The sequence below is a fragment of the Peromyscus leucopus genome, chromosome 12 (genome assembly GCF_004664715.2).
Source record: "Peromyscus leucopus breed LL Stock chromosome 12, UCI_PerLeu_2.1, whole genome shotgun sequence".
Taxonomy (NCBI): Eukaryota; Metazoa; Chordata; class Mammalia; order Rodentia; family Cricetidae; genus Peromyscus; species Peromyscus leucopus.
Window position 1 is genome coordinate 59136635 of NC_051073.1, and position 12756 is coordinate 59149390.

Consider the following 12756-nt stretch of genomic DNA (forward strand, 5'->3'; position numbering starts at 1 on the left):
AATGGAGACAATAAGGGAGTGTTCACTGTTTACCTAGCACACAGCTTACTTCTGGCAGGCGGCAGGCCTACAGCCCTTAGGAATAAGACCCAGGTTCTCGAACACTCGAAGAGAATGACCTGTCTGTAATCAAACGCTCAGCCAACGGCCGAACAACCAACAGTACCTGCAGAGCTTCATCTTTCTGCAGGAGTTGAAGGTCTTTCTGCCGAATGATTTCTTTTAACTCCACCACTCGCTTCTCCGCATCAGACAGGCGTTCCAGAACATCCTCTGATATGCTATTATTTAACTCCATATCAGATTCCTGTGGTAGACATAAAACAAGAAAAATACTGCACAGGGAAAAGCGTCGCCGACTCTCAGGAATTAGCACATCCTCACCTCAGCCTCTGCCCAACTCCTCTCTTTCGAAACTGAGCCCTAACCAGTCCCGCAGCACTGTTCCTCACCATTACAACACAGTTCGTATTTTGTCAAACTTCAAGTTTTAGTATTCTAATTTTATCAAGGAGGAAAATCAAGTGAGGCAAGGATTACATATTACTGAGTGGAGAAACCCCAAATTTAAAGTTAGAGATGAGCTAAGGGCTAGAGCTGTGCCTTAGCTGCACTAAAGCCTGGCTTCAATTCCCAGCACCACACAACCATGACCCCAACACCCAGAAGGCACAGGCTCAGAGATCAGGAGTCCAAGGTCATCTTGGCTAGCGGCGTAGCAAGCTGGGGCCAGCTTGGGAGACATGAGACCCTGTCTCAAACAAAATAAATTCAATAAAATAAAAAAAAAGTTATTTGAAAATTTAAAAAAAAAACAAACACCCCTTAACCATTTAGTTTGTTGCTTGTCTTTCAAAAAGCTGGTGGACTTCTTTTGAATCCTTAAGGGTCAGAAAATACAATGCCAACTATAAGAAAGGTAAGCGGATTGATAGAAACAAACAGATGTTTTCAAACAAAAATGGTGCTCCAGTCTCCTCTTTTACTTTTTACACCTTTCCCATGAACCAGGAGTTATGTTCCCAAGGAGGAGGAAGGGGAGGGAGAGGAGGAGGAAGGGAGGAGTGGGAAAAGGGGAGGAGTTGGAGGAGGAGTGGGAGGAGGGAGGAGGAGTAGGAGGAGGGAGGGAGGAGTGGGAGGAGGAAGGGGAGGAGTGGGAGGAGGGAAGGAGGAGTGGGAGGGAGGGGAGGAGTGGGAGGGAAAAAGGGAGGGGAGTAGGAGGAGGGAGGGGAGGAGGGGGAGGGAAAAGGGAGGGGAGGAGGGGGGGGAGGGGGAGGAGGGGGGAGGAGTGGGAGGAAGGAAAGGAGTGGGAGGGAAGGGAGGAGTGTGAGGGGGAAGGGAGGAGTAGGAAGAGGGAGGGGAGGAGTGGGAGGAGGAAGGAGAGGAGCGGGAGGAGGGAGGGGAGGAGCAGGAGGAGGGAGGGGAGGAGTGGGAAGAGGGAGGGGAGGGAGAGTGGGAGGAGGAAGGGGTGGAGTTGGAGGAGGAAGATGGTGACAATGACTTCTTAAGACAACATGATCCTAAACAGGTCAAGCAGCCAACAGAGACCATCTTTCCAAGTTCCTCTAGACTCGGTTTCGGTCCCCACAGCTCTCAGGCTAACAATCCTCAGCAGACGTTCATTTCCAGAGTCGCAGCAGTTTTCTTCACCGTCACTTCTACTCTGCCTGGGGGAGGTTGCCCACACTCCTCTAGCTTAAGGTATACTCCTCAGAAAAACCCCGAACGGAGGTCTCATCAGTTTGGATCTGGACAGAGTTACTCACAGCTTCTAAACGAGCTGTCATGCTCTGGTCAGCACTATTTCCTGATAATTCATGAATAACAATATTCGCCAATCCTGTTAATCGACTCAGCATCTCTGCGGGTGAAAGAAAAGAAAATGCAACAATCAGTAAAAACAGAAAGGCAGCTAGAGAATGAATGCAGCAGACAAGTGCCGCTAGACATTGGTACCCATATCACCTACGTGAAATAAGGTGTGGATTTACGCATCCAGGCAGTGTGTAAAGTACAGCCACACCCTGGCCTGCTCAGGGGCCATATTGTAAGTGCCATCACCAGGATCAATTTGAAAAGTAAAATGCAAGAACACAATCCTTAAATACAAGGACGTAATTGTCAAGTATGTCTTAAAGGCTGTCTTTAATGCCTTTTTTCCACTGGTAAACAAAAACCTTAAGTTTTTCTTCTTCCAGATTTACCCTTTTCTGATTTCCAATTAAGCACCAAGATGTAACAGGATTTCCCCTTTCATGTGTCCCCGATCCCATTCTTTCATGTAGTTTTCCTGACAAACTGTGTGATGTCAGCAAAGTCACTGTTCAAAATGGGGTATAAATATCTATATTAGTAAATGACTGAAATCAGTATCTTATGCTAGTTCTGCAAGGAATTAGAGAAACAAAAAGCAACATAAGCAGAAAAGAGGAAATGCAGCCTAGAGCAAAAATCAGTAAACAGAAAATTAAAACCCATAAAACAAAGGCTGTTCTCAGAAAAGAGCAATAAGGATGACGAAGCATGAGAATTTTTTCAACTGATATCACCAATGAAAATATAACATCACTACTGACCTGCCATACATTAAGAGAAAACACAAATACTCCTACATCCATAATGTCAGAAAAGTAGGTAAAACGAGCCAGTCCTTTAGAGGGTACAAGCTCCCAAATGTCAAGGTAATAAAGCTAGAGTCTGAACACATTCAGCTGAATGTATGGCAATACATCTATATCTGCATAAGCACGCATACATGAGATGATGCTGGGTTTATATTTTATTTAAAATTTTCTGAAAAAGGAAAAATCCAGGTCAAGAGGGCTCCACCAGTGAGTGGCAGCTGGTGAGGACTGAATCGTATCAGTTTACGTCGTTTCCAGAAGATAGGAGGCAACACTATGCAACTTATTTCATAAGGTCAGCAATACTGTAAGTAATATGAAAGAAGAATCCTATGAGAAAAGACAACTTACCATAGACCATGTTTCCCATGGTCACAACAAAGGATTCAAATTCTTTAACAAAATATAGGCTACGCAAACACCGCATGACATAAAAGGCCCCCACTTGAAGACATGGCAGGTGATTCAGTGTTGGGCAGAGAAGACATAAGACAGAGGAAGAAGAGCTGGAAAGTGAGGCACAAGGAACCCACTTGAAGCAGCTCTCTCTGAGCAAGGCTAAACATAACTCACAATGGGAACGTGGCACGGCTCAGAGGTTAAGAGCACCAGCTGCTTTTCCAGGGCCCAGGGTTCGCTGCTCAGCACCCACACAGCCGCCAACAACTGTCTGCAACTCCAATCCTAGAGGATCTGATGCTCCCTTCTGACCTCTTCGGGTGCTGCTGCATGCACATGGCACACAGACATCCATGCAGGCAGAACAGCCATACACAAAAAATAAAATGGACAAAATATTTAAACAATAAAATAAAAAAATTCACAAAATAAGTTAATCAAAGTCACAGCAAGAAATGTAATTCAAATAAGAATATACCTGTCTACATTGATACATACATATACCAAAAGAAACAAAGTAAAAGAAACAGATCGCCTTACACAAGAATTCCAAAATATTAACATAACAACCACCCCCTTAAGAAGTAGATTTTAATTTCACCCTCACCTGCTCCATGCCCCTGTGAGAAGTGATCTTTGTCCCACTCTCTGAGTATGGATGGACTGGACTTAGCAAGCCATTTCAAAAGAGTACAGGTGTACAGATCAGAGTACAATGATGCAGCAGTCACAGAGATGGTTAATGGCCACTGACAACTTAGCTGGATTTAGAACGACCATGAGAATACCTCTGGCTGTGTCTCTGAGAGTGTTTCCAGAAAGGGTTAGAAGCTGTACAATCTACCCTGGATATGAGTGGCACTATCCCATGGGTTGGGGTCTTAGATTGAATAAGAAGGAAGGAAGGAACTGGGTACCATGTTCTTCTCCTGTTCCTGACCATGGATACAGCCACCAGCTGCCTCACGCCCCTTCCACCATGCTTCCCCTACCCTCAAACTGGGAGAGCAAATATTTAAGTTCATTTTGTCACAGTAATGCCATCTCAACCACAAGACTGTCACAACATACACCCTCTGATGTGATGAGAATACCTTACCTCTGTAGTGTTCTTCCCACAAACCATAACCCAAGGTTATGACAGACACCAGGAAAACCTAAAATCAGGACATTCTAGAAACAGCTCACCTATATTCTTCACAGCAATGCACAATAGCAAACTAGAGACTAAAACAAGTGAGACCACTCTGATTAAACCCAAAGAATGACATCAGATTGAATTCTGAAATGGGAAGAGGATATTAGTGGGAAATGGTGACAGAAGTGAAGTCTACCTGTAGTTCAGTTCATGGCACTGTACTAACACTCACGGTTTGGAACCCCTTAACCACAGTACGGGTTAAGGGTTTACTTACTTACTGCATTAATTACTGTATTAATCTTTGTTAAGTTTTTAAGAATTTGTTTTGGCGCTTGCATTTTATTCTGTGTATGGCTGTTTTGCCTACATGCACATCTATGCATTATGTGCATGCAGGGCTCACAAATCCAGCACAGAGCCTTTAGATCTCCTGGAAATGGAGTTACAGGCGGTTGTGAGCTGCCTGCCATGTGGGTGCTGGGAATCAAGCTTAGGTTCTCCAAAAGAGCAGCTAGTGCTCTTAACCACTGAGCAATCTCTCCAGGCCCTAATCGAAGGACCTATGTTTCTCAATAGATGATTGTAGGAGAGAGATGGGAGGTGTATCGAGTGTGAAAAGGGCAAGATTCCCAAATGGATACTAAAACTATGAGGAAACCACAAGGAAGTGATTATTTTAGGGAGAGAGGGCTATGAATGGGACAGGTCATATGGAAGGGCTTCTAGAATGGTTAACCAAGTCATATTTGTTACAGTAACTTATGAAACTACATATATTTTAGTGTGGTTTTCTTTATTTGTGTTTTGTTTTCCAATAAGAAGTGCTTTTAAGAAAAGTTAACAGAAATTGTTAAACAATTATGTTTAGAGACACCCATAAGGAAGTTTTCATTCTTATTTTTATTGTTATATATCTATATAGTCTATAAGGTATATGATGTTGAGATTCAGGCATACTGTGGGCGGTAATGAACTCAGGGTAATTAGCATATTCATAAGGGAGTTTCTAGACTTAAAGCCAGGCTTTGTCACACACCCTGACCTATAAACACTTAGCTAGTTGGCTGCTTTCCATCACTTTCAGCTCAGATTCCCCAACCAATCCCCAACTCCATCTGTACTGCAGCCCTGCTGGTCCACCCACACTTACTTCTTTGAGTAGCTTGGACTGTGGTAGTACTACTTTTTGGGTTAATGAGAAAAGTACTGGAATCTCAAGCATAGGACTCCTCAATGTTTTTAAGCTATAACTTCTTTAGAGAAACGTAAAAATAAAGTACGTGGGGCTGGAGAGATGGCTCAGAGGTTAAGAGCACTGACTGCTCTTCCAGAGGTCCTGAGTTCAATTCCCAGCACCCACATGGTGGCTCACAACCATCTGTAGTGAGATCTGGTGCCCTCTTCTGTATACATAATAAATAAATAATCTTTAAAAAAAAAATAAAAAATAAAGTACGTTAGGATGCAACACATGTGTACGTACCCACCCGAAGCACTGTATCTTAAATATTTTGTACACTGTCATTAAAAGATAAGATGGACTGACTGAAAAAAATCCCCAAGGTTGATGGGAAGGGAATGGCAATGTAGAAAAAGCATGATGTAGAGCTAGTAACAGCTTCCTGGCTCAGCACGCCACGGTTCTATCACACGTGCTATCACACGTGCTCCTCAGTCACTTTACCTTGTCAACGTCAACTCCTTCACCTTGAGATGAAGAATAAGGACTAGTTAGAGACAACTAATGCAGTTCTACGGCCCAAGAGTGGGTTCTGGAACTGAAACTACAGCATGCCAAAGAGAAGGCATCTTTCACACAGCTGGGAGCTTTGTATAGCTCAAAGGCCAGGAAGCCACGGGCATGAACGCTAAATGGAGCAAGATGGTTATCCCTTCTAAAAGGCTCATCCCGAAACACAAATGGCAAACACACTGTAAGAATCGGCAAATGGAAAACACTGTGGTGAAAAATTCACACAAGGAAAATGTGACTGCTATCATTTTACAAAGCACCACTAAACAGAAAACTAAAACAGAGCTCCATGTGAAGGCCAAGGATTTATAAAACAGGCAAAAAAAAAAAAAAAAAAAAAAAAACCAAACAAACAAAAAAAAAAGCTCTTCAAGTCCATGCTTGCCACACACTCCCTGCCATAAGACCCAAAGTTATATGAAGTACTATGAATTCAAATAAAAAGCCTTGGGCTGGAGAGATGGCTCAGTGGTTAAGATCACTGGCTGCTCTCCCAGAAAACCTGGGTTTGATTCCTGGCACTCACATGGTGGCTCACAACCATCTGTAACTCCAGTTCCAGGGGATCTGGCACCCATTTTTAGATTCCAGGGACACTAGGCACACACATAGTGCACAGACATACATGCAGGCAAAACGCCCATACAAATAAAATAAAATTTAAAATAAAGTAGAAACAAAAATAAAAAAGTTTATTTTCTCAAAGCCTTCACTGTTTATTGACAATTATTATTTTAAAAAATATGTATCAGGTATGTAGTGTTTCACTAGGAATTATAATAATAAGGAAATAGATGGCACATCCCTAACCACAGAGAACATAGTACAACATGCGCAGGAATATAAGCAAAATAAATAGCAGAAGCGTGTGCCTGTGTGTACATACTCCCGCATCACTTGCTTTGGAATTTGAATCACATGCCCACAGTACATCACTGAGCCACTCAAGTTCATTTCATGCATATTTGATTGCACCTCAGTGGTTTTGAGTTCTTAACTTTCAAAGTGATCCACAACCAGGCTGAAGAATTAATAGGACAGTGTTGCTACTATAGCTAGAAAAATCATATTCGATATTAGGCTATTCCTTTACAATTAGAAAAGCAAAACTTTTTGTTAACTTAGAAATAAATGGCAACTATAGCATACAGACACAATCAATGCTCCAGGCCTTTACATAGACCTACTTATCCTCACTGTTTATTTTATCCAAAAACGCTAAAAAGAGGTACTATCAGTAGCCCTCATTTTAAGATGAGTAAACTAAGACAGGGAATTTAAGTAACTCATCCAGTAACACCACTCTACAAAGCTTGGTTGGTAGAGACACACAAAGACAACTCTTTTTCTGAGTGACTTCCTCACCCTACATCCTTCATCCAGGATGAAAACAGGGATGCGTGTGAGGGCACCATGTTAATAGCAATGTGGGCGACCTTATTTTTCTGAGTAGTAAGTGCATAAGCAACCTGACGATTCATAGCAGTAAGCCCTTACATAATTTATTACTTTTCCACACATAGGCTCACACAGACATAAGCTCACACAGACACAAAGACATCATCGCAGCCGTGTTTGACGGCTTGTGACTGGAAACAATCTAAACGCCCATCCAGGGGAGACTGCTAACTGTATTTTTTGAATTTCTACAAGGGAATGCTGTATAGCTGCCTGGAAGAATAGGGTAGTGTGTTTTCTGCTCGTGCTTACTGAAAATGCATTTTATACAGACTCAATTGCTGTGTAAAAATTCTTTTTTTCAGATTTTGAAATGCTTTAGATTCTGGAATATTGTACACATATAAAGAAACATCTTGGGAACAGGGCCTAAGTTTAAACACAAAAATCATTTATATTACATATATATATTTAACACACACAGACTGAGGGCAATTTTATATAGTATTTTTAATAATTTGTGCATGAAGTTTCATGGTGTTGAATTTTCTGTTAGCATATGAATACTCACCAAGCTTTATTTTTGAACCCTTCATGTTTCAGATGTTAAGATCAGAGATACTGTATAATATTAAGTGACAGAAAGATGCATTGTGACTCACATGAGGACAAGTATGCATTACGTATGTGCTTTAGCAGTCAGAACATCTCTTAGGGGCATATTATTTACCTGGCTGATTTCTGGAGTGGGGAATGGAGACAGAGGTAAGTAGGTAGAATTGTGGTTTACATTATTATTCTCTTTGGTTTTGAATTTCCTTTTATCAAAAGCATATATAATTGATCCTAAAATCATTAAAATGAGAAAGAATATGAAAGGGCTGAGGGTGTAACAATGGTTGCCTAGCATGCATTGATTCCAGCCCTGAAGGGGGGGGGAGGGGTCTCAGGCAGCCCAGGGGCTCTTCACAGGCTTGTTACTAAGGGACGGTATGTAATAATCAGTGGTGAGATGTCTCACAAATAACTTATTCCTAATAGGCAACCAAGAGAAGTTAATGATATATTTTATATACAAGGGAGTATCAACATCTCTTTAATTCAAATGGGTGTGGGCGGCAGGGAAAGAGATGAACTTCAAAAGTCAATCCCAAAGTTAAGATGATTATTTTTACATCTTACAGTAGAATGGAAAGCCCACCCCCCAAAAGCGTGGGAATCCTCAGAAATGCTGACAGCTGTCTTGAGAAACCAAGGAAGCACCTTCTATGTGATCTTCAAATTCTGTTGAGTTGGGCCAGATTTTCTTTATTTTTCACTTAATTTCCCTAGTTTGTATTTTTATAAACGTGGCATATTTACATAGGTATTCACACACTATCCAAAATATACTATATACTTAATATTATATAAAACAAAATAAACATATTTAGGAGGAACAGGCTCAAAATGTTTTACCTATAGCATATGCAATTAAAAACTATTCAGGAACTACTAATGTAGTCAAATGTAACTGCAGCGAAGAAGGAAGCATGGAATGGTCCTTCCAGGATCAAGGAAGTAAACGCAGTGTAATGAATACACAACGCTTCAACTCCTGGAGGCAAGAGCTCTACCACTTGGGTATACTTTTAGCCCTGAAACTTTTGAGTTATCTTCCATTTTTTTCCCCGTACCTATTCCAAATCGTCTCATTTTTCTAACAATATTTCCGGAACCTGACCCTTAACAGCCATTCCGACCACCCACACCTTATTAACTCATATTTCTGGAAAGGACTCTACACGGTAACAAACTTTTTCACTGTCATCTTACCCAAATCTGGAAGGTCGTCCTCAAAGCGCCTGGAGAGCTTCCAACTGTCTCCAAAAGTCAACGTGTTTATTACCCATGATTTTAAATATCTGTCCCACCCTCACAACGGCCCTCTCTCCACAGACCAACTGCAGCGCTTTAAATAAACCAGGCAAATGGTTTCTCCAATCGCCTAAGGGACTCACCCTCCTGGTCGCATTCCTGTGACCCATCAACCAACACCAGCCCAGCCCACACAGCCAAACCGAGGTGGTTTTTTTTGTTTTCCTCCAGAACTCCCTGTTCACAGGTCCCTTTCCTGTGAACACCTCTGACTCCTGGATCAACTCTCCTTCCTCCTCTTTCCCAACCCGTTAGCATCAGCAGGATCCTGCGTGGAAGATCGTTGTCCTCTGCCTACTTGGAGTCCCGCCGCCGCTGCCGCCGCGGGGCACAAAGTTTGTTCAGGGGCCGGCGGAGCTCAGGGCTGGAGCAGGCTCCGTCCGGCGTCCTCGGCTGCGTGCCCAGCCTGGCTTCCACAGGCCGCTCGGACACAGGGCCGTGCACGCAAAGGGCTGGCCAGCTCGCCCGCCTCTGGGGCTCTCCCCACGGGGGAGAACCGACCCTGCTGGCCGCCTGGGTGTCCGTGCTCCCGGGTCGCTTACGGAGGGGTGGGAGTGGGGGTGGGGGAAGCCCCGGGTGACCCACCTAGGCCGGGCAGGTGACGGCGGCGGAGCCCGGAGGGGCGGGGCGGCCGGCCGGCTGCCGCTGCCCGTGTCCCTTGGCCAGCGGCCCGCGGCAGGCCTGTGGCGGAGCTCCCCGCGGAGCCCGCCGACCCCACTCACCTGCAGGTGGCCGCCACGGGCTACTCCAGCCGCCCCTGCCCGACATTAGCCACGTCAGCTAGGAAATCCCAAGCTGAACGCCTCCAGCGCCGTGCCCCCGGGACACAACCACTCTCCGTGGGACGGAAAATGGGACTGAGACGTCGGCCTATCGGAGCTGCGCACGGGCCGTTACCGTGGCGACCAGGCACGCCTTGTTTGTAACTAATCGCGTCACAATGGCAGACACCAATCAATGCCCTAAAACCTTCCACTTCCTCAAAGAGGGAACCAATGGAATCTGGGCAGGAGAGGCATGGCGGATGAGTCTGTGTTGAGGTGTGACCCGGAAGAAGATCCCAAAAGGCTCGGCGACGCCGAGGGGGCGGGTATTCTGCAAAGATCAGGTGTCTGCTGTGTAGTTTGGGAGTTCCGGTCTACCCTGCTTTCTCACATAGTGTTGCTCTTGCTAGCGACCATGGCCTTGGCTTCTGAGGAGATTTTGGACTAGGGACGCTAGCGGCTAGTATTGGGATATGTGTGAGAATCAACCCTTGGTAGAGCCTGAAACTTGCATGGCGTTTTAACTTTGTGATGGAAAAATATGAGAATCAGAGACATGGCTAGCCAAAGACAAACTGCACTTTAGTAATGGAACTCGGACCACAGCATGACGTCACAAGGCATCGTTTGCTGACACCGCTCAAGATGTGAGTGTGAGAGATTGTAAAGGGTTGGAAATTGGCGCTTTAGCTGGGATAAGCAAACGAGATTTAAGGGCTCAGGCTCTGGGATGAGTCATTGAGGAGCTCCAACAAGAGACAGACAGTACTCATCAAGTGCTCCTTCATCCTAAGACGGCGGAGGGGGCAGAAACCTAGCCAACTCCTTCCTAATGATCTCAGACATCCTTCATAAGAATGTTAATGTTAATTTATTGAATCTCATTATACACCAAGCACTCTAGCCCACTATATTTGCAATCTCATCCTAGTGATCACTTCATCTTTTGAGGCCCAAATAGTAGCTCAGTAACATCTCCTAGCTGTTCATTTAAAATTGTAGTTCCTATATTTACTGGATATCTTTTGCTACCTAACATCTTATTGTCTTATCACTAGTTTAAGAAATCCTGATGTTTTTGTCTCTTTTGATCTCAGTTGTATCTCCAGGTCCCATAATAGTATACAGGGTGTACTAAATGTCCCTTGAAGCAATAAGTTATGTGTGATTATCTTTAATTTAAATATAATAAACTTCAAAAGACTGATTTATACAAGATTGTGGGGGAAGGGACAGAGCCCAGGATAAGAAGTAAATTTTGCTGGGCAGTGGTGGTGCACTCCTTTAATCGCAGCACTCGGGAGGCAGAGGTAGGCGGATCTCTGTGAGTTCGAGGCCAGCCTGGTCTACACAGTGAGTTCCAGGACAGGCTCCAAAACTACACAGAGAAATCCTGTCTCAAAAAAAAAGTAAATTTTATCTTTGTGTACTTTTATTTAGATCTTTCAGTTTTAAGATATGTCCATACAGAAGTTGGAAAATTATCTGATAGTTATGGCCCCACTGTCTCTTGGGCGGTTCTAAACTGGTTATTCACAGAGAATTGCAGTGACCTCAAAGGAAATGAAATGTGGAGAGGTTAGAGCTGAGCTGAGCTCTTTAAACCTTCAAAAATCAACGAAGGACTCAAAATGGTTTAAAATGCAACTCACTGACAGCACATTGGCTGAGAGATTGATTGAGATAGCAAAAGGGTAATTTAGGAATTATCCAGGTGTGGTGGCACTTGACTTTAATCCCAGCACTTGGGAGACAGAGGCAGGCAGATTTCTGAATTTGAAACCAATTTGGTTTACGAATGGAATTCCAGGCCAGCCTGCTGAGTGGGCCAGTCTGTGTCTCCAACGTCTCTCCCAAAAGCAAATAATTAGGAATTGACACCAAATGAGAATGGAGAACAGTGGGGGTCAGTGCAGCATCATATGTGGATTGACTGGGATATTTGACAATGGTGATATGAACTGATAGGCAAGGAGCATGTTGACTATATAAAATGGTATGCCGTTTTACGCAAAGACATTTGGATAGTATTCTGAAACCAAAGAAGTTTGCATCACTCTGGTGTCTCTTAGAGAGTGACCATTTGGGGCCCATGAGATGGTTCTATAGGTAAAATGTGATGATCCAATTTTGATCCCTGGACTCTACATGAAGGTGAAAGGGAAAAAAAAAAGTTGTACTCTGACCTCCACATGTGTCGTGGAAATCATATACACATATCATACACAATGATGATTAATATTTTAAAAAAGGAATGATCGTTTCTCTAATTACAAGTATAGTGAGGAAAAGTTGAGGGAAAATGTCCTATGCTGCAGTAATGAAGGCGGAAAAGTCTGAGTGGAAAGGGTATGGGAATGGAGATGTTAGGAAGGGATGAGAAGACAGCGAACCCAAACTAAGATTATGGGAAGTCTTTTTATTTGTAAGCTAATTTATTTGTAAGCTGATTTATTTGTAAGCTAATTTTAAGACATACTGGATTTCTAAAATGGAGTTTAAACACAGGTACTTTGCATGGGTGGATAATGCTGTTCCCATGCCCATGGGTTCTTCAGCAAATCCCAGTGCTAAGTATGGGATATCTCCCTATGAGTTATTGGTCAAGGAGGGCTTAGAAACCCAGACAATACAAGCTACTTCAATTGCTCTTGGTTGTCCACCAGAACTAGATGGTAAAACTGTATAATAGAACATACACACTTTCCTTACAAAACAGAGATATAAAACTGAGACTGACCTGGAAACTGACTAGCCTTT

General features: G+C 43.4%; 1 protein-coding gene across 1 annotated transcript in view; it reads right to left on the reverse strand.

Annotated features, from left to right (window-relative positions):
• Positions 1-10112, reverse strand: part of Golgb1 (golgin B1) — a 65637-nt gene extending 55525 nt beyond the window's left edge. The window contains exons 1-3 of the mRNA XM_037209774.1: positions 9955-10112; positions 1767-1861; positions 167-307 (exon numbers count right to left, since the gene is read on the reverse strand). Of these exons, the coding sequence (XP_037065669.1) occupies positions 167-307; positions 1767-1861; positions 9955-10000 (282 nt within the window). The 5' untranslated portion in view covers positions 10001-10112. The remainder of the gene's footprint in view (positions 1-166; positions 308-1766; positions 1862-9954) is intronic.
• Between the last annotated feature and the right edge of the window lie 2644 nt (positions 10113-12756).